This window comes from Capricornis sumatraensis, chromosome 1 (genome assembly GCF_032405125.1).
Source record: "Capricornis sumatraensis isolate serow.1 chromosome 1, serow.2, whole genome shotgun sequence".
Lineage (NCBI taxonomy): Eukaryota > Metazoa > Chordata > Mammalia > Artiodactyla > Bovidae > Capricornis > Capricornis sumatraensis.
Genome location: NC_091069.1, coordinates 2,107,462 through 2,130,552, shown reverse-complemented (window position 1 = coordinate 2,130,552; position 23,091 = coordinate 2,107,462). Strand labels below are relative to the sequence as shown.

At 63.9% G+C, this 23,091-nt stretch overlaps 1 protein-coding gene and 1 non-coding gene across 4 annotated transcripts; one reads left to right on the top strand and one right to left on the bottom strand.

Annotated features, from left to right (window-relative positions):
* The first annotated feature begins 1,080 nt into the window (after positions 1–1,080).
* WDR5 (WD repeat domain 5) lies at positions 1,081–17,251 on the top strand. Of its 3 annotated transcripts, XR_011144429.1 has the most exons (16): positions 1,081–1,169; positions 1,843–1,918; positions 4,237–4,396; positions 5,061–5,169; positions 5,479–5,552; positions 5,895–5,984; positions 6,122–6,211; positions 6,341–6,424; positions 10,093–10,148; positions 11,650–11,696; positions 13,421–13,496; positions 13,940–13,973; positions 14,212–14,286; positions 14,687–14,774; positions 15,597–16,497; positions 16,814–17,251. XR_011144429.1 is itself a non-coding variant. In XM_068965301.1 (15 exons), exons 3-15 carry the CDS (start codon positions 4,316–4,318, stop codon positions 15,695–15,697), a joined length of 1,002 nt encoding a protein of 333 aa, XP_068821402.1. In that variant the 5' UTR covers positions 1,081–1,169; positions 1,843–1,918; positions 4,237–4,315; the 3' UTR covers positions 15,698–17,251. The 3 variants fall into 3 exon arrangements, 2 of the variants coding, with proteins under 2 accessions (XP_068821402.1, XP_068821390.1); XM_068965301.1 differs by having other exon boundaries at positions 6,341–6,421; positions 15,597–17,251; XM_068965289.1 differs by having other exon boundaries at positions 15,597–17,251.
* Positions 17,252–19,141: 1,890 nt separating this feature from the next.
* Positions 19,142–19,267, bottom strand: LOC138094030 (U6atac minor spliceosomal RNA). The gene has a single exon (XR_011146192.1). It is a non-coding gene; the product is annotated as a U6atac minor spliceosomal RNA (small nuclear RNA).
* Between the last annotated feature and the right edge of the window lie 3,824 nt (positions 19,268–23,091).

Sequence of the window (23,091 nt, the reverse complement as noted above, 5' to 3'; positions counted from 1 at the left end):
GAGACCACCCGCGATTCTAAGACCTAGAGGGTAGCAGAAGCAGGGCAGCGGGGGTGAGAATGCACGGGATTTGGGGCCGGAACACGGACTCCGGCTTCTCCTGGGCCGCTGATCCCTCCGCTCCGGGCCTCCCCTTCCCCGTCTGTAACCCGAGGAGATAATAATACCTGTCTGGGCCATCACCCCGCAGACCCCAGAGTAGCCCGCACGCAGCGACAGTTCGCATCTCCGCGCTGGGGGCTCAGGAGACAACTCTTGACTCAGGGGCGGGAAGGCCCCGCCGACTCCGCCGCAGATCCTGCGGGGGAGCCGGTGGGCGCAGCTCCGAGTCCAGGTTCTGAACCTTTCGGAGCTCAAGGTTCCTCTCTTCCAAGTTGGAAGGCCAGGGCCCCTCACAGGGGTGTCCCGATATTAATGGAGATGCCACGCGGAGAACCGCCTAGGCGCGCCGGGCGCTGTGGACGCGGCCGCCGCCGCTCCCCGGCTTGCACGGCTGTGGAGAGACGCGACACCTCCAGCGCCCCGCTAATCCCGGGGACGGGGAGCTCGGCTCCTCCCTGGGGCGCTGCTGCAGGGCGCGCTCAAGATGTGAACACTCAAGGGGCGCGCAAGTACTTCCTGTAGGCATCACCATACTTAAGTGTTTAGAAGGTGCAGAAGGACCTGAACTCGTCACTACCAGTTCAGTTCAGTCGCTCAGTCGTCTCCGACTCTTTGCCACCCCATGGACTGCAGCACGCCAGGCCGCCCTGTCCTTCACCATCTCCCAGAGCTTGCTCATGTCCATCGAGTCGGTGATGCCATCCCACCATCTCATCCTCTGTCGTCCCCTTCTCCTCCCGCCTTCAGTCTCTCCCAGCATCGCGGTCTTTTCCAACGAGCCACTACTAGGGTTAACGCCTTAAAGCAGAGGGCGCGCGCGGCACACTGTCCCTTTAAGGCGGAGAGCCGGGCCGAGGCGTTCTGTTCCTCGTCGCCTCCCGTAGCTCCGCTCCGAGAGGCCGGCTTTGTGCGCTTGCCCCGCCCCGTCCGCCTCCGCCCCCCTCCCCGCGCCCGCGCACGCGCGCTGCCGCCCAGCCGCCTAGCCAAGCTCGGCCCGGCTCCCGCCCAGGCGGCGGCCGACGCGACTCCCGGAGCGCCCGCCTCAGTCCGCTCGCCGCCCCGGGCAGGTAAGCGGGGGCCGCAGGGCCGGCGGGCACGTCCCGGGGGCCGCGGGGCCGGGGCGGACGCCGGCGCCCCCCGCGGCCCCCGCCGCCGCACGTGTTCCGGCGGCCCGCGCCCGGCCCGGGTCCAGCCCCGCCGGGCCTCGCAGCGCGGACGCCCCGCGCCGGCCGTCTCGCCTCTGGGCGCCCGCGCCGCGCGCCTCCTCCCTGCCGGACGCCCGGCGCCCGGCGGCCCTCTGCCCTGACGCGAGCCCGGCGCGAACGGGCCCGCCCGGACCGCCCACCCTGGGGGGCCTCCCCGCCCCCAGCGGTCAGGTGACGAGCCCCCCGGCCCCGGGGCTACGACCCCCCAGCGCAGCCGTGCGCGGCGCCCCCTCTGCTTCCAGAGGGAGAGAGAGACCCCCGACCCACTGGGCCAACCCGCGCCTGGGGGCCCTCAGCTGCGGAGCCGCCCCCACCGCAGCCTGCCGCCCTCCCGCCCCCTGCCCAAGGCAGCCGGGCCCCCTTCTCGCCGGAAGGCCCGGGGCTCCGGGGCTCGCGGGGCTGCCCGCGGCCACGGACAGCGCACCGCGCTCCCGCAGTGGAACCTCAGACCCCTTGCAGCCTGGCCTGCGAGAGCCGTTCCGGGGGTGTGGAAGATGCCCCCCGGAGCCCTCTCACCCCGTGTCTTCTCGCCCAGGTTCCCTGTCGACGCTGGCAGGTCCTGAGCGAGACACTGCCTCCGAGCTTGGCGAGGCTCCTTAGGAGGCAGAGAGGTAAGCTGGCGCGTCTGAGAACCCGGTGGAGTGCCGAGAGCGGGGGTCCCAGACTCTCCGGCGGCTCGAGGCCCCTCTCTCTTCCCATGGGCGAGGGCCCAGTCTCTGGGGTGGAGCCCCGAGCGTTTTGCCTTTTACCGGTTGACCAAGAGCACACCCCACCCCCCAGGTCGGTTGGCTCAGCCTTGGGTGGCCAGGCTCACCTGGGTGCCAAGAGGGGTCTGTTGGTAATTGCTCTGGAGGCTGGCTCCGCACGTTGAGAGTCGAGCGATTGTATTTGCAAGAGTTGGGCTGATGTTTTGTGCAGTTAATGATTTGCTGAAGGGAGGGTTGGGCAGGGCTGAGCTGGGAGGAGTCGGACACCTTCTCCTGAGACCGCCTGTGTGTCCCTGCTCCTCAGCTGAGGGCAGCAGGTTTGCGGGAGTCGCGCCTCACCTGGAGGTCTCGGCTTTTATGCTGACAGGAGCTACTCAGGCCTCAGAGCTGCCGTCCCATCCCTAACGGAGCCTCTTCTGTTCCCACTTGCTTTCGGCGTGGACACGCCTCGGGCTTCCCCTCTGCCAGCCCTAGCTGTGGTCTGGCTCCCTCAGGCGCCGGCTTCTGTGAAACAGACCCTCCAGCTCTGAGCCCTGGCTCCTCTGCCCACCCAGTGTGCCGCCCACCCAGGGGAAGGCAGCGCTTGGGTCCATTGGCGGGGCCTGGTTGCACTAACGGTATTCACCGAGTAGCCAGCGCTTCCTGAGCCGCAGCCTTGTGCCCGCACCTTGCCCCCGGGCAGGTTTACGACCAGCCCCTGGCCTCCCCCGCTCCACTCTGGGTGAGCCCGCTCCGTCCCTGGGCTGTGGTCCTCGCAGCAGGTGGCCGGCCGGCTCTGCACTGCTGCGTTGCTTGATGGTTTCTCCTCCAGGAAGAGACCGGGCACGTGCTTTTGGACGGCTTCCACTCGCTCCGCCTCAGTGTGACTGCAGTTTTCAGCGCCGAGCTGGAACTTACAGCGTGTAAACGCCTTGGCCCACGGTGGTGCCAGCTTCCGGACTTGGATGGTCCGCGATGGTCCGCGATGCTTGGGGGATGTCTTGGTGGCTCTGCTCTGGAATAATGCCTTCCCTTGTTTCCAGAGTCACCTGGCTTCTGTGCCACGTATCCCAGTAATGGCATATCCTCCTGTGATAGGGGAAGCCAGGCTCTTGGCATGGGTGTTCCCCAGGTTCCCCCTTGCACACCGCAGTCTCTCCATCTTCGGCAGCGAGCTGGCTGGCAAGGCGTCTGGGTGTCCTTCAGGCGACGGCTTCTAGGAAGGCCGGGCGGTAGGGACTCCACGGCAGGGCCGGCTCCGGGCTGTGCTTTCTGGCTGCCTGGTGGCCGCCTCACCAGGGACAGCGAGCCTCTCGCTGTTAGCATTCTTCACGGGGCCATGTGTCTGCAGCCTGCACTCGGCGGACTTGAGCCCGGGAGGAGGGCCGCGGGGGCTGCGCTCCTGCTCTCGGCCCTGTTGCATTGCTGGGAGTGCTGTTGGGGGCTTGGATGCATTCCTGCAGCTCAGCTCCTGTCACTTGGCATGTTTGTTTCCTGATCAAGGGATGCTTGGTTACTTTTTTATTAATACATCTTTTACTTTTTGGCACTGCCGAGTCTTGCTGCGTGAGCTCCCTCTTGTTGCGGAGCACGGCTCTGGGGCGCTTCAGTAGTTGGCTTCAGGAGCGGCCCCGCGTGAGCTCCATCGTTGCGGTTCCCGGCTCGAGAGCGCAGGCTGAGCAGTTGTGGTGCGCGGGCTTTGTTGTTCCATGGCACGTGGGATCTTCCCAGACCAGGGATCGAACCCGTGACTCCTGCTTTGGCAGACGGGTTCCTTACCATGGAGCCGCCAGGGAGGCCCTGATTTGCTTTGAGTGCATCAGGGGATCTTTCAGAGAATTGCCTTCTGTCCGCCTGGACTTTGCTGTGTTTCTGCAGACGTGTGGGTAACAAAGCAGGAGTCGCTGCTGAAGGTGGGGCGAGAGCAGCAACGTCTGTGAAGGGCTAGGAGGAGGGGGCGGAGCGGCCCCCAGCCCGGGCCCGCACCCACTGCAGGGCTCAGGAAGGCCGTCCTCTGTGTGTTCTCTTTCCTGGACGCTAACTTTTTGATATATTTTATTTGTAAGTTTATTTATTTTTGGCTGGACCATGCAGCATATGAGGTCTTAGTTCCTTGATCAGGGATTAAACCCACGGCCCCAGCCGTGGAAAAGCAGACTCTTAACCACGGCACCACCCGGGGGCCCCTGGAGGGCGCCCATCTTTGCAACGTGGTTTGTGTGTTGGCCCGTCCCCCGCTGCAGGCTTGGACCGGCAGACGCCCGCCCACGGCGCGTCCTCCACGCGGGGCTGTGACCTCTCCGCCCGGGGCGCTGCAGAGCCATGGCGACCGAGGAGAAGAAGCCGGAGACGGAGGCCGCCCGAGCACAGCCCACCCCGTCATCCTCTGCCACACAGAGCAAGGTGCGGCCCTGGGGGCCCCGGGGAACGGCCAGGGCACGGAGGCTGCGAGATGCTTGGAAATGTTATTTCAAGTGCATAAGCCTGTTCTCCCTTCCCACTGAAACAGTGCCGGCTTTTACTCCAAACCACATTCCCAGCCAGTGCTTTTATGGGCAGTGTTGGGGATGCCTCACCTGTCATCTAGGGAGGGGGCTTTGTCAACTCTTGGTCTTGATTGTAAGAGTCTCTATGAGACCCAGACAACATCTCTTGTTAAGCTCTCCAACTCTGGTCCCACCCTTCCCTGTGGAGTAGCCCGCAGGCAACAGGCAGGTCTGCCCAAGGGCGCAGGATTCAGGGGAGCTTGGGGGCAGACCTTGGCACGGGTGGGGGACTGCTGAAGCAGGGCTGGCGCTGCTGGGGCTCCCGGCTGCATGGTGGGGGGCGGGTGCTTCCCGTGCAGGGGTGAGGGGTCCCCGTGTTTCTAGTCTGGATGGCAGAGTACGGGAGAAGCAGGGTTAGTGCAGGAAGTCTAGGCTCAGGGTCAGGCACGTGTGTTCAGGCGGATAAGGGCTCTCGGAGGTGCTGTCCAGAGCTTGACCTTACACCTTGGGCGTCACGTCCAGACTGGCGATCAGTGGGCAGTGGGGTAACTGTTTGCTGACCAGCGCTGTCTCCTTAACAGCCCACGCCGGTGAAGCCAAACTACGCTCTTAAGTTCACCCTGGCCGGCCACACGAAAGCTGTGTCCTCCGTGAAGTTCAGCCCCAACGGGGAGTGGCTGGCGAGCTCGTGTAGGTGCCCCTGCCTGTGGCTGCTGGTCGAGACTCTGCCCTGTGCCTGGCGCTGAGATTCTGCAGGGACGAGCGGGCGGGGGGCCTGCTGGGGGGAGTGGCTGGCGAGTTCGTGTAGGTGCCCCTGCCCTGCGCCAGGGATGAGCCTCTGGTGCCCCTGCCCTGTGACTGCTGGGCGAGACTCTGCAGAGACGGGCCTAGCGGGGGAGCCTGGTGACAGGTGCTGGGGACCGCGGCTTCTCGGGTGCGGCTGTGGGCAGCCCAGGTGTTGACTGGAGACCTTGATTGGCTTTGGTTCCTTTCTTTCAGCTGCAGATAAGCTCATTAAGATCTGGGGAGCGTACGATGGGAAATTTGAGAAAACCATCTCTGGCCACAAGCTGGTAGGTCTCTGCCCCACCCTGACTGAAGCTGCTGCTGGGCGTGGGGACCCCAACTCCGGGGCCTGCCAGGTTAAGGTCGGAGCCCCCCACTCGGGCCTCCTTCCCAGTTTTTAGGTGGTGATGTGCCTCCCAGCTTTGACCTCCTCAGGTGCATTTGTGCCCGACTGCAGGCCTGGCAGAGCCTCAGGGAACAGGCTTCTGGGCCAGGCTTGTGCGTCCATCTGTGCAGTCCTCCCGAGCTGAGGGCGTGACGTCTGGTTATCTTCAGTTGAACGCTGGGGTCTGACTTTGGCTGGCTGGTCCCGTTTTGTCAAAGCAATGACTGTATGTCTCCTCCCTCAGGGCATATCCGACGTGGCCTGGTCGTCAGATTCTAACCTCCTTGTTTCCGCCTCAGATGACAAAACCCTGAAGATCTGGGACGTGAGCTCGGTAAGCTCGGGACACGGTGCGGCTGGTGAGCGGCTGCGTGTCGTCAGGCGCTTTGCTGCTGTTGCGGGTTGGGTGGGGCAGGGTCACCCTGACACCGATATTTGGGGACGTAATCCCCAGGAACGGTGTCATTTTAGGGAAAGTGTCTGAAAACCCTGAAGGGGCACAGCAATTACGTCTTTTGCTGTAACTTCAACCCCCAGTCCAACCTCATCGTCTCGGGCTCCGTAAGTGTGTGGCTCCCCTGGGCGGGGCGGGGGGCGCTCCTGGGCTGCTCGCTGAGCGGCTCGGGGCCGGGGAGCTGCCCACTCTGCTCCACCCCGCGGAACCGCCGTCACCTCTCTCTTCGCCTTCAGTTTGACGAGAGCGTGCGGATATGGGACGTGAAGACAGGGAAGTGCCTCAAGACCTTGCCGGCCCACTCAGACCCCGTCTCGGCCGTGAGTCCCGCCGCCGCCCCGACGGCAGAGGCCGCGCTTGGGGACCTGTGCCCAGGGGGTGGGGGCGGGAGGTGCCCCTGCATGGGGTCTCACAGGGCAGGCAGGGAGCCGGGTCTGCAAGGGCTGAGCGGTGCAGGTGTTGACCACTGGTGTGGTGAGTGTGGTATGGAGGTGACTGTAGTGGGCAGAGCGTCCCGGGGTCGTGGTGGCCAGTCGTGGGGAGTCGAGGGGAAGGTATCCTCCCTGCGTGGTCCACAGTGGCCGTTCTGGGCGCCCCCGTGCGTGGCGTGAGTGTGCAAGGGTTAAACTACCCATGTGCCATAAACTGCCCCATGTACAAATTAGGCAAAGTGTCTCTTTGTCAACAAAGAGCCAGAAGTGGCTTTTTAGCCAAGTTTACCTTTTGAAAAGTAGAAGGAGTCACGTGTAAACAGGTTGTCTTGTTACGAATGGTTGGTCCTTTTCAGGTCCTGAAGTCCTGTAGGTGAGCGATTTTAACCGTTCTCAGCCATGGAAGGCCTTTGTCCCACTGATGCCGCGCTCAGGGCCTTGACCTTTTGGGGACGTGTAATGAGCTAGTTATTGTCACCGTGCTCATTTAACTTAACATGCAGAGTGCATCATGAGAAACTCGGGGCTGGATGAAGCACAAGCTGGAATCAAGATTGCCGGGAGAAATATCAGTAACCTCAGACATGCAGATGACACCACCCTTACGGCAGAAAGCGAAGAAGAACTAAAGAGCCTCTCGATGAAAGAGGAGAGTGGAAAAGCTGGCTTAAAACTCAACATTCAGAAAACTAAGATCATGGTATCCAGTTCCCATCACTTCATGGCAAACAGATGGGGAAACAGTGGAAACAGTGACGGGCTTTATTTTGGGGGGCTCAAAAATCACTGCAGATGGTGACTGCAGCCATGAAATTAAAAGACGCTTGGTCCTTGGAAGGAAAACTGTGACCAACTTCCATAGCATATTAAAGAGCGGAGACATGACTTTTCCAACAAAGGTCCGTCTAGTCAAGGCTGTGGTTTTTCCAGTGGTCGTGTATGGATGTGAGAGCTGGACTATAAAAGAAAGCTGAGCGCTGAAGAATTAATGCATTTAAATTGTGTTGGAGAAGACTGTTGAGAGTTCCTTGGACTGCAAGGAGATCCAACCAGTCCATCCTAAAGGAAATCAACCCTGAATATTCATCGGAGGGACTGATGCTGAGGCTGAAACTCCAATACTTTGGCCACCTGATGCAAAGAGCTGACTCACTGAAAAAGAGCCTGATGCTGGAAAGATTGAGGGCAGGAGGAAAAGGGGACGGCAGAGGATGAGATGGTTGGATGGCATCACTGACTCAATGGACATGAGTTCGAGCAAGCTCCAGGAGTTGGTGATGGAGAGGGAGAGGCCTGGCGTGCTGAGGTCCATGGGGTTGCAAAGTCGGACACGACTGAGCGACTGACCTGGATGGGCTGCTTGAAGCGCCTGGCACGGTGCTGGCCTCGGGCGTGGCCCGCTGGCCCCGTGTCACGGCCCATGCCTGGGGCTGCAAGGACGGTGCCCGCCGTGGTTTTAAAGCCGTGTTCTCCAGCGCACCCCTGCTGTTGGAGGGAGGGGGACTGCAGGTCAGGGTGTCCTGCTGCAGCTCTGCCCGCTTGGGTGAGAGTCCGGGGCTCCTTCCAGCTCTGTGCCTGCTGGTGGCCGACACCTTCTGCTGGTCCCCCCGGTGGGCGCCGACTGGCGGCTCTCACTCCGTGGAGAGGGGAGAAGCCCAGGCCGGCACGGTTGTGCCGCGGCGCCCATGGGTGGGTGTTGGCAGAGCCTGGGTCTGCGTGCCACTTGGTGTGTGGTGCCCACTGTGGCTGTCCTGCCCTCCCCCGGCGCTGGTGCAGAGGGATGCCTCGTTGTGTTTGCTGGCTGTGCCCTGTGAACATGTCAGGAACAGGGCGGGGCACCCTGCGGGCTCTGGGCCCTCTCAGCATCACCTGCGAGGGGCTTCCGTCAGCTCACAGTTTGCAGGTTCAAAGCATTGAGTGTGATGAGCTCAGGTGCTGCGAGTTTGTGAGAAAGTTGCCTTGGGAGGCTGAGGAGCACGTGGGGCAGAGGGCGGGGAGAGGTAGCCGAGGGGGAGCCGGGCGGGGCCGGCAACCACGGCTCCTCCGGGACCACGTCCACACGGAGGCCCCCGGCCACCCGGGCAGCGTCCCGACTCAGGTGTGAGGGAGTGCGAGAAAGCGAGCCTCTCAGGTTTCCAGGACTCCGAGCACCGAGGAGGAGAGCCAGGTGTCCCGCTGGTGATTTCTAATGCTGGTGATGTGTTGAGGTGGTGTTTCAGACGCGGGCGCGTGTGTGTGCTTCCGTCGTGTCTGACTCTGTACCCCCGCGGACTGTAGCCCCCGGGCTCGTCTGTCCACAGGATTCTCCAGGCGAGAACGCTGGCGTGGGCTGCCGTGCCCTCCTCCAGGGGACCCTGGGTGAAATGAAGTACCTCAGCCTCGTTTCACCTGTTACTTCCTGGCGCAGCGGCTGAGACGTGGAAGGGGCACACGCGGCCCCGTCTCGGGCCCTGGGCCGGGTGGACGGCGGCTCTCCCAGCTGTGGCCCCGGGCCGGCCTCTGCTGGGAGCGTGGGAGACGCAGGCTCTAGGGCCTCGCACAGGGCAGGCACCATGTGCAGCAGCGCGCGTGATGTTCCCCCGGGGTCGTTTGCTGTGAAGCGGCTCGTCCTGCCCAGGACTCGAACTGCTGGCGTTGATTTTGCTCTTGCTGTTCAAGCAGAGAGTCAGTCGGAAAAAAGAGAGGACAGACCAAAGACCAGCCAGTCGGGAGCCAGGGCTGGTCAGGGGGCTCTCGCTCAGCAGGGGTGTCTCGTCCGTCCCCGTCGTGCATTCAGGTAGAGTCTGGTGTGGAGACAGCCCAGGCCCGCCTCCCACCTGGAGGCTGCGCCTCTCCCCAGCCACACGGTTTGGAGTAGCCTGGGTCGTGTTCCCGCCTTGTCTGGAAAGCTCATGCTGGCTTGGGCATCTCGGGGGTCGGAGTCTGGGCACTCGGAGCAGCAATGTGGGTGCCTCGTGGTTCTGGGGGTGCTCGATGGGCAGGGGTACGCGCGTGAGTGACACTCGCGAGTGTCTGAATAGGTGGGTGTCTCTCCTGACTCTCCTCTCTCGATGGAAGCGGTGCTTAGACCACCACCGTGCCCGCGTCCACAGACAGGCTCCAGCCAGCTGGGCCTCTCCCCGTGGAGCAGGGGCCTGGGTTGGCCGTGTGTGTTCCTTTCCCCCGTGTGTTTTGTGGTCCGTGATTGAAAGCCTCCAGACATTTTCGGGCTTGGTTTTCTTCGTGTGTCTCCCGTCACGAAGCGAACTTGCTTGAGGCCCCGGGCGGCAGTGGCCACCTTGTCCACATCGCTCGTGCGTCTCTCGGGGTCTCGGGGAGCCGGGGGGCTCAGCGCTGCCCCGTGTTGCTCGTGCGTCTCTGAGTCTCGGGGAGTCGGGGGGCTCAGTGCTGCCCTGTGTTGCTCGTGCGTCTCTCAGAGTCTCAGGGAGCCGGAGGCTCAGCGCTGCCCCGTGTGTGTGTCTTTGCTGTGGGGCTGGAGTGCGGGAGCCGGGCTGTGGGCCAGTCTGTGTTGAGGGTCTCAGCGTGAGCTTCTGTCCCTCCCTCTCCTTCATCCTCAGGTTCACTTTAATCGAGACGGATCCTTGATCGTTTCCAGCAGCTATGATGGCCTCTGGTAAGTGGCAGTCTGGCTTGCCTGAGCCAGCGAATATTTTAAGGCCTTTCCTTGCACCGTCTGTGCCTCTGGGCATCTGGCGGAAGCCTCTGCTCCCTGGGCGGGCCCATGGGGCGGGTGGGCTGGGGGAGGCGCAGCTGTTCCGGTCGTGGCTCCCCGTGGGCCCTGGAGGTTGGGCGTCCTAAGCTCGTGGCCCTGGTGAGGGGGGTGGTGGAGGAAAGGTGTGCCGACGTGCACATCGTCGCGTGCCCTGCTGGGGACATCAGGGTCCTGAGAAGGTGCTGAGAGCCCAGGTCCCTTCCCAGGGGCCGTGTCGGGGGGGAGGTGGGGCATCGTCTCCAGAGCTCGCTGTCTGAGGCCAGGCCCGTGGCCTCGACACTCGCGGTGGGCGTGCTGTCTGGACGCTGTGAGATGTGCGGGGAGGTGTAGGGAGGATGCTGTAAGCTGACTCATCACGTGTGAGTGCGGTCTGGGGGTGCAGAGTGGTGTCACAGCAGTCACTGGCCAGACCCGTGGCCCACAGGGAGCTCTCCAGCTATGAGGGAGAAAGAAATTTGTCCACATTTAGCCCCGATAAGAGAAGTTAGGGTAACAAAAGTGACGTGTGTAAGAAACCGCGGCCGCGCCGGGCCACGCAGTGTGCGCTGCCATGGGCCTGGCTGTGCCCCGTAGGAGACGCTGGCAAGTGTGGGTCAAAGCCCTCTGAACACTTGTTTTCAAGAAACACACCTGAAACAGAGCGCGTCGGTCCAGGCTTGGGAGAGGTGGGTAGGTGGGCCAGCAGAGATGGGGCCTCGGCCGGGGGCCGAGACGGGGCGAGCAGGTGGAGCTGCAGGAGGCCAGGGGCGTTAGGACCGGCTGGGGCTGCGCGGAGGGCCTGGCCGTGCGGGCCCGGCTGTGTGTGAGCGCGCTCAGCCGGCGGCGGCTCTGCAGCAGGGCTCCCGGGGCGAGGCGGGGCCGACCGTGCCGCAGGCCGTGTGTCTGCTACGTGTGAGGAGCCATGTGTGGCCTGTGGACAGTCCGCACGTCCCCGTTTCCTTCATCACTCAGTGCACCTTGGGATTTCCAGCTGACGTGAGAGGAAGAGAAAGTCGTGGTGTGAGGAGTGGACCGAGGCTGATCTCTAGGTCCTGGGGTGTCGTGCTGGCAGAAACCGCACATGCACCCCGGCTGGCTTGGCGTGACGCCCGCACGTCCAGCCGGGGAGTGTCGGCTCTTAGAACAGGTTCTCTTGTCCCTGAACCAGGGGCCGTCCAGACGAGCGCCTGCAATGACGCTGTCTGTGTGAGAAGCGCTGCCCCCGGGGCTGCGTGCTTGGCGTGCCGGTGCCTGCAGAGCCTGCAGGCGGGCGGGTCAGGCCGGTGGCCGTGGGTGCGGAGCAGGCCAGCCGTGCCCTCCTCCGCTGTCTCCCCGTGGTGCTGAGAGACTGAGCGAGGGAGCGAGGCATCAGGGCGGGAGGCGGGCCGGGCCCCGAGGTCACGCTGTGCCTGTCGCTTTGCAGCCGGATCTGGGACACCGCCTCGGGCCAGTGCCTGAAGACGCTCATCGGTGAGTGGGGGTGGCCTGCGGCCGCATCCTGCAGGGACGCCCTTTCTCCCGCGGGGGCTCCTCCTCCCCTGCCATCCCTCCCTGGCTCCTTCCTGCTCAGCTCTGCCGTCCAGCCTGGCTGGGGCCCTCCGCGAGCCCCGTCTGCTGGCGCTGGAGGCTCCGGGGTCTCTGCAGACGGTGTGGGGCTGTGCCGGGGGTGGGGGTGGTGCCATGGAAAGGCAGCGTGCTCTGTGTGGCCAGCGGTGCCGCCGGGCAGGGTGTGTGTGTGGCCAGAGGGTAGCTGAGGGGCCCCCAGGGCCTTGGGCCTGCGAGGCTGACGGGGGCGGGGAGGGGTTACTGTCGGGCGGCCGATCTCTGAGTCCCGATGGAAGGCCTCTGCCGTGTCGGGTGAGTTGGCGGGCTCCACGGGCCGGGCCTGCCTCCTGCCCTGGGCTGTTGTGGGGGCAGGCGTGGCTCTGAGGGTCTGCTCCGGCCACCATCACAGGACTCTGCAGGCTGGGTGGGTGGCTTCAACAGTAGAAACCTGTGCCCGCGTCTGGAGGCCGGAGTCCACGGCCAGGGCGTGGGCAGGGCTGGCTCCGCCTGGCCCCTCTCCGTGGCCTCCCTGCGAGCCCTCTGTGGGCATCCCCACCTCCTCCTGCAGGTCCCAGGAGGCTGGTCAGATCGGCTTGGCCCCTGAGGCCCACACAGCCTCCTCGTCTGACGTAACCTGCCTCTGCGGCACGGTCTGCGCAGCCAGGCTTTGGGCAGGAGGGTGGGGCGGGTCCCCGGTGGCCTCTGCGGTTTTCTTGCTCTGCGCGCTCTGACCAAGACGTGGTACCGTCCCTGAGTCTGGGCGCCCCCACCTGTGTCCTCGTGCCCGTGGCCGAGTGAGGGCTTCTAGCTGAGCTTGTGGCCGCCCCACGGCTGGGCGGGAGCTGAGGCCCAAGGTTACAGGCAGCTGCCCCACCCGACCTCGGCTCTGGGGCGTCAGGCCCTCAGGCCGTCCTTGGACGAGCCTGTCCCAGCTGCGGGGCGGCCCTCACGCACCCCCCCCCCGCCCCCGTGCCTTTCCAGCGTCTGCCCGGCAGAGAGAGCAGCGGCCCCCTGTGCGCGGGGCGCAGGCCTGGGCCCCCCGAGGTGGTAACGCACGGGCCGCCCCGGTGCTCGGGACCCAGGGCCATGCGGCCCCTCACCAGGGTGCACTCGGGGCTCCTTCACAGGCGGGGGCGGCACGGTCACCGGGCCACGTGCCTCCCAGGCAGGCCCTGCCCAGCCAGCAGCTCCGCCCCGCCTCCCTAGGGCCCCCGGGTGCGCTGCCCCCGAGTCAGGAGTGGGGCTGTGGGCGTGGCATAGCCAGGTGGTTTCCAGGGAGAACCTGCACTGACCCACTGTGACCTTCAGGAGAACCTTCAGGCCCGCTGAATCCTGGCGGCTGTGTCCACAGGGCAGCTGGGTGTGGGCAAGCTCCCTGCGAGACGGCCACCCCGAGGCCTTCTCTGTGCCCTGAGGGGAAGTGGCCCGGGGGCGCCTGAAGGCCCGGCCTCCTGAGGCCGTCTGGCCCCAGGGCCTTTGTTCCTGAAGCGCTCCTGTCCGGGGGTCACGGGGCGGAGCGGCTCTCATGCTGGCACGAGTGGTGGGCGGTGGCAGCGTGTGCACGCGTGGCGGTGACCTCACTGGGCGGTGGTGGGGGAGCCCCCCCGGCAGTCAGGGCCCCCCGGCAGCCACGTCTGTGCTCCACGCAGATGACGACAACCCCCCCGTGTCCTTCGTGAAGTTCTCTCCGAACGGCAAGTACATCCTGGCCGCCACCTTGGACAAGTAAGCGCTGCCGTGCCTGCCCGGCATGGGTGTGCGGCCAGGCCCCATCCCGAGACCGTCCCTCCCTGCCGGGGCCACGCCGGGGGCCCGTCTGTGCAGCTGGGGCACCGGGGACCCTCCTGCCCGAGGGGTGGTGGGCACGCTGCTGTTCCCCGAGCAGCTGTGGGCGGGCATCACTGGCCGTCAGCCACCCTCCTGGGGGTGGTTGGGGCTCAGCCTCCTGTGCAGGTGGGCTGCCCGCAGGGTCCGCCCCGGGAGGAGGAGAGACCCTTGTGGACACCTGTGCTGGACAGGCTTCCCTCGCCCTTCACGGGGGCCCTGAGGACCCCTTACCGGCATGCCTGGGGCTCCCGTGGTCCTCTCGGGCATCCTCACCCCCCGGCTGCCTCGCGGGGCCCCTGCCCCTGGGCGCCGTGCGCTGACCTGGCCCCTCTGTCTTGCAGCACGCTGAAGCTCTGGGACTACAGCAAAGGCAAGGTGGGTGACTAGGGCGAGGGTCTCCGGGGCTCCTGAGGGTCCTGGGCTGTGGCTGCGGGGTGCAGAGCGTGACCGTGGAGTTGGTTTGGTGCAAATGTCCCCGCGATGCGGGTTAAAGCTTGGCCTGGGTGGGCTGTGGGGCGGGGCGCACGGCGCTCACAGAGCCGTCCAGTCACGGCTGGGCGGTCACCTGGGGCGCAGGGCGGCCGTGGCTGAGCGGCGTCCCTGGCCGTTTCAGTGCCTGAAGACGTACACGGGCCACAAGAACGAGAAGTACTGCATATTCGCCAACTTCTCCGTCACCGGGGGGAAGGTGAGTCGTCTTCCAGCCCTGCGGCTCCCCGGCCCCTCCCGCAGGCAGGCCTGGTCCGCTCACCCACAGAGCAGGCGGGAGCTTTCTGGACGTTACCAGTATGAAGGCCCCCTCTGCAGACTGCTTGTTTGGGGACGCCCTGCCCCCTCTGCCTGGGCCCCACTGGCACCCTCCTGACCCTCAGGCTCAGGCAGGAGCCTTGTGATGAGCAGCTGGGCTGTGACTGACGGCCAGCGTCCCAGAAGCCGCCCCGAGGCGAGGGGCAGGCGGTGGGACGGCGTCTGGACGGGGCTAGTTTGGGGGCTGCATGCGCTGCCGGGGCCGTGGGCGCGGACTGTGGTCGGGCCGCACGGGCGCCCTGACCCGGCTCCCCCCCCATGCCCCTCCCTGCTCAACACAGTGGATCGTGTCGGGCTCGGAGGACAACCTCGTCTACGTCTGGAACCTGCAGACCAAGGAGATTGTGCAGAAGCTTCAGGGCCACACAGGTGAGCGGGGCGTTAGCTGCCGCCGGCACCGCCCGGCGCCAGGGCGGCGCTTCCCGATCCAGGGCTGTCGGGGGACAGTCTGATGCCTCCCCTTGTGGGGCTGTCGGGACGGTCTGGCCCCAGCTTTAACTGCTCATTCCCAGCAGCCAGCTGCCCAGATCTGAAGTCACTGTGGCCCTTGGCCTCCCGGGAATGTCTGGGGCCCCATGTGGAGGTGGCGCTGTTGACCCGGGCTCCTCCTGGGCGCCCCCTCCATGCTCGTCTCCCCAGCGCTCAGGGGCCAGCAGTGTGGAGCCCTTAGCTGCCCGGGGCGACATCCTCTCCTAAGGACGCAGTTCCCCCGGGAGCAGGGCCTGCCCCTGCCCACCGCCTTTGGCCTCTGCTGTCAGCTTGTGGCTTCTGCTGCACGGGCAGGACACTCAGGCTCACGTGAAGCCGCCCCGGCCAGAGGGAAAATGCTGGGGTTCCATTTCCTGAAAAGCTATAAACGCACTGACTTGCCTGATGCCGGGGGCAGCTCATGACGGGATCTGCTGTGCCCGCCCTGGGTGGACTCACAGAGCCCGCCCCACAGGGCATCAGGGCCCATGCCGGGAGGGGGGCAGCTGCGGTGCAGGTGTGGGGGGGTGCAACGTCCGAGCTTGACGGCGGCCCCAGCATGCCTCTGGCCCATGGGGCACCCCTTGCCTTGCAGGGGTCTGGGCGGGGCCCCCTGCTGTCCTCCCGCCCTGAACCCTGGCTCTGTGTGCTGAGTGCACGGTGGGCAGCCCCGTGGGGAGGCCGGGCCCAAGGGGGGCACTGACGTCGACCATCTGTTTGCAGACGTCGTCATCTCGACGGCGTGCCACCCGACGGAGAACATCATCGCCTCGGCCGCCCTGGAGAATGACAAGACCATCAAGCTCTGGAAGAGCGACTGCTAGGCCCGAGGTGCCGGGCGCTGCCGGGAGGTCCGCCCTCTTGGAGAGGCTCCCGGTCCAGGCCCGGGGACCGGTGGGGCTTGGGCCTGAGCTGCCCCTGAAGAAACTTGGCTGGGGCGTGTCTCCCACTTGAGGGTCTGGAAGTTGCTGGTGACGTTTTTGCCGATTCCTTTCTCACCGTCCGGGGAAGAGTCCCCAGTCTGTATTGTGTTCAGAGTCCACAGAAATATTGTGTTCAGAGAGTCCACAGAAATTTTTAATTTTTTATTACAAAAAGGTGAAGTTCAATTTATCACGAGTTGTGTTTTTTTCCGGTCACTATTCTGTACCATTTTTGCGATTTCATCACCCGGCGCCAGCGCTGTGACCGTCACCAGCACGGGCTCTGGCTGCCAGTCTCAGAGGGCCGTCCCTCGTGTGTTCAGTGACGCTCTGGTGACAGTGTCCTGCCCGTGACCACGTGTCCTGAGTCTGTCTGGGGAGCACAGAGCGCACACTGCGTGATGTCCATGGAAAGCCTGTGCTTTGAGGTCGTTGCCCCCGTGATGCTGGCGTGGGGACCACCCTCAGTGCTTCCGTTGGTCCCACGGCTGGTCACACGACAAGCAGCACCCTGAGCCGTGCTGAAGGCAGCCGAGCTCTCACCCGGCGCTCTTCTCCGCATGGCTCTTTTACGAGAAGTCTCACAGTCGGCAGGAGGTTGAAAGGATTTCTGGCAGATCCCCTGAACGCCGTGTCCACTCTCCATCCTGTGGAGCCCAGGACCGCAGAGGACTAGCCAGTGCCCTGCCGGCTCCCGGCACGTAGGTGTGGGGCTGCGGGCAGGCGGTGGGGTTCCTCGCAGAGACACCCAGGCCCCTGTGATGTCTCGTGGTCCATGGCAGACGCTGGCGAGGGCAGGGGCGGGCAGTCCTGGTCTGGTCCCCCCGCCACCAGCCTTAGGACGGGTGGCTCGGGAGCTGGCTTCTCACAGGGAGATGGTGTCATCCACCCGCCTTGCCCACCTGGGCTCTGATCAGGGGCCTCTCCCTGGCAGCGGGCCCGTGGGAATTGGGGGCGCTGACTGCAGGGCAGCGCGGTCAGGGAGCTGCTGCCGTTCACGGGGGCCCCTCCCTACAGCGGGTCCACCTGGCATCCCGAGGCCTCTGCGGTGGAGGCGGCGTGTCCCCTGCTTGGGTCCAGTGGCGAGGCCAGTCCTCGGCCTCCAGGGAGCTCTGCAGATGAGGAAGCAGGAGGCCGCCGCTGTGGCACCGAGGACCCCGCTACTCTTCCCCAGCCTCCCCTTCCGAAGCAGAAACGCCGATGGCTCGGCTGTCGAAGGAATGAACCGATCCAGCGCAGGGACCCCCGAGCCTGCAGAGCCTGAGCGTCTGGGCGGGAGACGCTGAGGCCGCATGGCGGTGGCGGTGGCGGCCTTGGTTTTCCCTCGACCAAGGTTGAGGTTCTTTGGGTTTTGTTGGTTCTGGTGTCGGACTCGCCCCGGGGCAGGGGCGTGTGTGCAGAGTGCCGTGTCCTTGAATATAGTTTATTTTTTCTACATTTGAATTCTCTGTTGTAGATTTATGTAAAAATGCATTCTCTTTTTGAAAATAAAGAATTTCCTGTCTTGTAATTTTGTTCCCAAAGAAGCACTTACCTTTCTTAACATGTAGCTGTTACTGGAGTGGGATGGGGCAGGGGTGGAGCGTTGGGGTCAGGAACGGCAGGAAGGCAGACGACGACTCAGCCAGTGCACACTCCACGGAGGTTTTACTTAAGTCAGTGAGGAAACCTGTAAGATGTGACGACGGGTTCAAAGGAGATTTCTACACAGGCAACAGGAAATGTATTTGCAGAGGGGTTCAGAACTGGTGAAACTCCACAGGACACCAGGGGTGGACATCCCACGGGGCAGTTTGATGTTTCTGAGGATAAGGGTCTGTGGACAGCCCACGATGGCGGTTGTGAAACGGCCTTTAGACCACAGCGGGCACCTCTGCATGGCACTCTGGACTGGACACCTGGCCATCTTTGGCCTCTTTTAAGGTCACGTGTTTTCCTGACATTAGACCTGTTCATCGAAAGGTTGGGGTGCAGGGGAGCGGGGAGGGTTGAGGCGAGGCCTTTGGGAGATGGTGGGAGGGCCAGAGAGCAGGGGCTGGTGGGGGGCAGACTGACTGCCCGAGAGCGTGGGGACAGCCCCGCCAGGCCTCGGGCCTCACTTGCCTCTGTCCATGCTCTCCTCCTAAGCGGCCTGACCGGCCTCGTGGCTTGAAACGTGGCCAGCGTGCTGACGAGTGGCAGTGTCCGGTCCACAGGCCAGACCTGCGGCCTGGGGTCCGGGCCGAGTCGCAGCCCCCCAGCTCCCCAAACCTGCTCCTCCTGCGCCGACCTTCACCTCATGTGTGTCCCAAGTGACCACTTCTCGTGACCTGGACCGGCCCCCGGCCTTCTCCACCCTGCCCTCCGAGCCGCCAGGCCTGTCCCTCAGCTGTGGGACACCCTCTGCTGCTCCCTGGTACCCTGGCCAGTAGCCCTTGCCCTCTGACCCCACCCTGCAGCCGCACCGGCTGGGCGGTGAAGCCTCTGCGCTTGCTCTCCTGGTCTGGACCGTCCTCCCAGAAGTCCCCATGGCTCCTCACTCCCTCCCTTCAGTCCTGATCCCGGGTGTCTTGGGCCCCACCTTCCCGACCACTGCCGCGTGCTCTGCTCCGCGACTGAAGTGTCCATTAAGACTCTGGAATGGTCTAGCGTGTGAGCTCCTGGGGCTGGGCCCCGCTCCTGCCTGGACCGTTCCCCGCAGAGCGGGGCTGCTCAGCTACTGTGTGTTCCTTGAATGTCTGGTGCCGAAGTGGCGACCGACTCTGCGGGCAGGGACTATCCAGTCCATGGAATTCTCCAGGCCAGAATGCTGCTCTGGGTAGCCGTTCCCTTCTCCGGGGGACCTTCCAACCCAGGAATCGAACCCAGGTCTCCGGGGGACCTTCCAACCCAGGAATCGAACCCAGGTCTCCCGCACTGCGGGCGGGTTCTCTACGAGTGGAGCCGCAGAGAAGCCGCCAGAGTCGCCGAGCACAGCCACCTGCAGGGCCCCCGCTGACCGCCCGGGCCTCCCGCCTCGCCTCCCCCGCTGTGCCTGCGCCCTGCTCAGACGGGAAACGGAAGCCACCTGGGTGTCCTGACGCCCGGGGCGCGTCCCTGGCCGTGCCCCCGACTCTGTGGCTGGGTGCGGATGAGGAGGTGAGACCCGCCTGCTCCAGGTACTCGAGAGGCGTGGCCACTTTGTGTTATGAAGAAAAGCCAAGCAGCTCCAAGAGCGGAGGGAGTGGAGGCGCGTAGGTGCCTGTCCCCGCGGCACACGTGTACACAGCCTCGTGTCACCCGCCCTGCCTGCGCTGTCGCGGTGCCGTCGCGAGCCGCACACGCTCCTGCGTGCACAGCCACTAGCCGCGCAAACCGAAGAAAAAGAAAAAACAGTGGTTAGATGCCACGAAGTAGGTGGCAATGCCTTAACCGTATGCGTGTTGTTAGGCCCGAGAGCCTCTTCCATCCTTGTCAAGGGGAGTGCTAACCTTCTCTCCTTTCATACAACACAACCTTCCTTCTGCGCGCTCCATATTTAAAGCTCTAAAGCAAAGACGCCTTTCGGTTATGGTGACTAATAGTTCGCACCGCTGGAGGTGGCCCTACCCAGCATGGAGGCACGATAAAGCTCATCCTAAACTGCTACTTATTTTAGCGTGAAGAAAAAAGACTGCTTCAGAAAAAGAGGAAAAAAGTAAAAAATTCTTCGCGTTGTAATATATTCATAAAATCAGCCAATCAGAGGCTGAGAGGAATACCCGGAAGCCCAGCGTCCCGCAAAGAGTAGAGATTCCCCCGGAAACAAAACAGGGCAGGAGCGCATTTCCTACCGCGACACGCCTCGCGTTCCGTCAGGAGACGGCGCGAAACCGTCTGCGGAAACGGAAGTGGCTTGTAGCGAATCAGAGGGCGAGGAAGGAAGGGCCGCCGCACGAACTTCCGGACGCGGCCCCGCGCTTGGAACTGTGGGTGTGGGCGTGTCGGGGCGCCCTGTGCGCATGCTCCTGGAGTACGGCCCTCGGCTTCCGCGCATGCTCGGGGTCGCGCTGCCGCCTTTGGGCGGACGGTCTGTTGCCGGCTGCTCGCTGGGGTCCACACGGCGCCGGTCTCTGCGCTTCCTGTTCGCCCTTGGCCTGTAGCTTTAAGATACCGTTCTGCAGCTTCGGGTGCTGGCCGTCCCCGGAGTGCAGACGGCGGGCGATGCGGCTCCCGGCCCGAGGCTGCGGGCGCGGGGCCGCGTGTGCGCTGGAGTCAAGCCTCCGGTAAATCACGTGTTTGTGCGGGTGCACGTGCGTGCAGACACGCCCACGTGTCCACAGTGTCCGCGCGCGCCTCGGCGCCCACACGCGCGCAGTGTCATGTCGTGTGTGTGCGCGGAGACAGCACCCGAGCTGTGGCCGGTGGGTCCGGCCTGGGGACGGCAAGCGGGCTGGGGTGGATTCGGCCTGCCGGACACCAGCCGCGTCCCGCCAGCCAGCCGCCCCTTGAGAAGTTTCAGGTTGGCCGGTTTCCTTAGAGCTCCTCCGTCCCTGGAATTCTCCAGGCAAGAATGCTGAAATGGGTTGCCATGCCCTCCTCCAGGGGATCCTCCGACCCACGTATTCAACCCCCGGCTCTTCTTTACCACTAGCGCCACCTGGGAAGATCCCGGTTAGTTCCAGGTGGAGAGCTCACCGGGTCTTCAGGGGACAGCTGTACCCAGTTTGCAGATTATCCGGGACCAGGAGACAGGCAGGCAGCCACTGGGAACTGGGCCAGCTGGGAGCGAGTGTGCTGCCCCGTGTCTGCACTCCCCAGGTGCAGCTTGCGGCCTGGCTGGCACTCTGGAGCCGGCCAGGACCGTGGGCAGCTGCAAGAGGCATCAGCCCTGTCTGGGTCACTGCTTTGTCCACCTGCCTGCGCAGTCCCAGCGGCCAGGCCCCCTTAGTGCCAGACCCCGGGGGCTGTGACTCGTACCCACCGTCAAACCACTGCCAGCCATGCTCAGCAATGTTCGGCGGCTCTTACAGGCAGCCTGCCGTGCCTTAGCATCTTCCTTCCAGACCCAGCTCGCTGCTGTCGCTTATTACCTGAAGGGCCCTGGGCTGCTTCTCCAAACCTTGGCTGGGTTAGAAAGCCTTCTATTCCTCTGCTCTGGGCTTGTCTGGGTCCCGCCCCTGCCCAACCTGGATGCCCCCTGCCTGGGGGGCATTTCAGGGCAGCGTGAGTGCCCACTGGAGGAGCCGCTGTCTTCATTCAGCACCCACTGTGTGTTGAGGCCCTGGTGGCCCCACACCACTGACCTCCCACTTTGCTCCCCACGCCCACGAGGATGGTGCCATCAGCACCACCCTGTGCTAGCTGACGCGGGCCAAGGTGTGTAACGTGGACATCAGCCCTCCAGTGGGCAGCAGAGGGCTTCCAGCCAGGCTGCAGGGTGAGAGGTTAGGGGAGTCTGTTGGTGCCAGACGGTCTTGGCTTCTGCACACGACCCCCCAGCCTTGGGCCTCCCAGGACCTTCGGGTCTGGGCACATGGGAGGCTCCATCCAAAGTGGCCCAGAGCCCCGGTGATATCACCTTCTTCCCATTGCCAGGTTCCTGCTCCCCATGGGCAACAGACCGTGCAAATTCCTGGGCAGAGTCTGACTCTGAGGGTTTAGGGTCAGGCCTAGGAATCTGCATTCACAAAGCCTTTCGGGCACCCCAGTCACCCCCGTCTTGACAGCCTACTTTTGCTTTGGGTGGAGAGTGGATCACTCCACCTCATGCAAAGGACTTCGAAATGATGACACTGACCGGGGAAGACTTTTCAGAATAAGGTGAAGGCTGCCTGTGAGGGAAGGCGGCCAGAGGGTCTTCACAGGGTCTAGAGGACCCAGCGGGGGGGACCCTGGCGGCAGCAGCTTCCTCCCGGGACTGGCGCAGACCGGGGTTCCCGGACTGCATTTACTGAGGCTGTTTCTCCTCGGGCCTGCTGGTGCCTCCAGGACGCCCATCCCTCACCGGACCTGAGTTCCCTGGGAATGAATTCACTAGACCATCCCCAGCGGTCGTCCCTAAAGGCCCCCGCATGGAATCGGGCTAAGCCCCAGAAAAGTCCCAGAAGTAAGAGAAGGTGAGGTCACCCAGTGCTGCCTGTCTCAGAAGCTGCGGGAGAGGCGTGGGCTGCGGAGTGAGCCCCACCCCCTCCACCTGTTGTTGCCTGTTTTGGGGAGGAGGGTACCCAGACCCGGAGGGTGAGAAGTGTGGGGTCCCCTCCAGCCCTGGTGAAGCCTGGGGCCTCTATGAGTCTTTTCTCTGCAAATGTCCTGGTGGAATTGCTAGATTAAATACCGGACTCCGGTTGGATTGGAATCTCAGATAAAAGATGAGTGCTTAAAAGTGTAAGGATGCCTCAAACGCTGTTTAGGACATGTGTATTCATTGCTTCTGTGACACTGCCCTGGGTTTTTCCTTGCTACATTTGGCAACTGCGGGAACAAGGTAGGGGGCTCGTCATCTGCCCAGGAACGAAGCACCTTCCAAGGTGTGTTTTAGTGACTAGTCCTTGGGATGCGCTGTGGGAATGAGGAAGGAGCTTGCTTGGGCACTTCTGTGTTGAACAAGGGCTTCCCAGGAGGCGCTAGAGGTAAAGAACCTGCCTACCAGTTCAGAAGACACGAGAGATGGGGGTTTGATCCCTGAGTCGGGAAAATCCCCTGGAGAAGGGAATGGCAACCTACTCCAGTATTTTTTCCTGGAGAATCCCATGGACAGAGGCGCCTGGCAGGCTACAGTCCGTAGGGTTGCAGAGTCGGACATGACTGAAGCAACTTAGCACGCACACACAGCACACGTGTGTTGAACAAAGTTGCAGAACGCTTCCCCACCCTCTTTGAAAGGAAAGCCTGCAGGGGGGCCGTGGAGTTTGTGACCACGAGGGCTTGGGTCGGGGGTGGGGTGGGCGTTGAGTCATCCACGGCTGCTCTACAAGTCTGCACAGGACGCGGAAGAAAAGGTCCAGGGGAGGGGAGACAGTGGGGTAGAAGGGCCAAGGACAGAGGAGGGGAGGCCGGGGCCTCAGCAGCCCTCGGGCCCACCTGGACCAGCTGGTGTCCACGCTGGGCACGCCCCGGTCCAGTCCAAGAGTCCTCTTCCGGTCCCCGGAAGCACTCCACCGCAGGGACTGAGGACCACTTCGGGCTGGGTGGGAGCCTCAGCCCTGGGGCTGCCCTGACTGCAGTGCCTTCCCTGCAGGCCAGGCGGCTCTGGAGAGCCTCAATTCTCCCGCCCTCTGGTGAGACCTGCACTTGGGCTGGGGAACGTCAGAGTCAGGAGCCAGGTGGCTGGAGGAAGCCAGAGGCCAGCTTGAGCC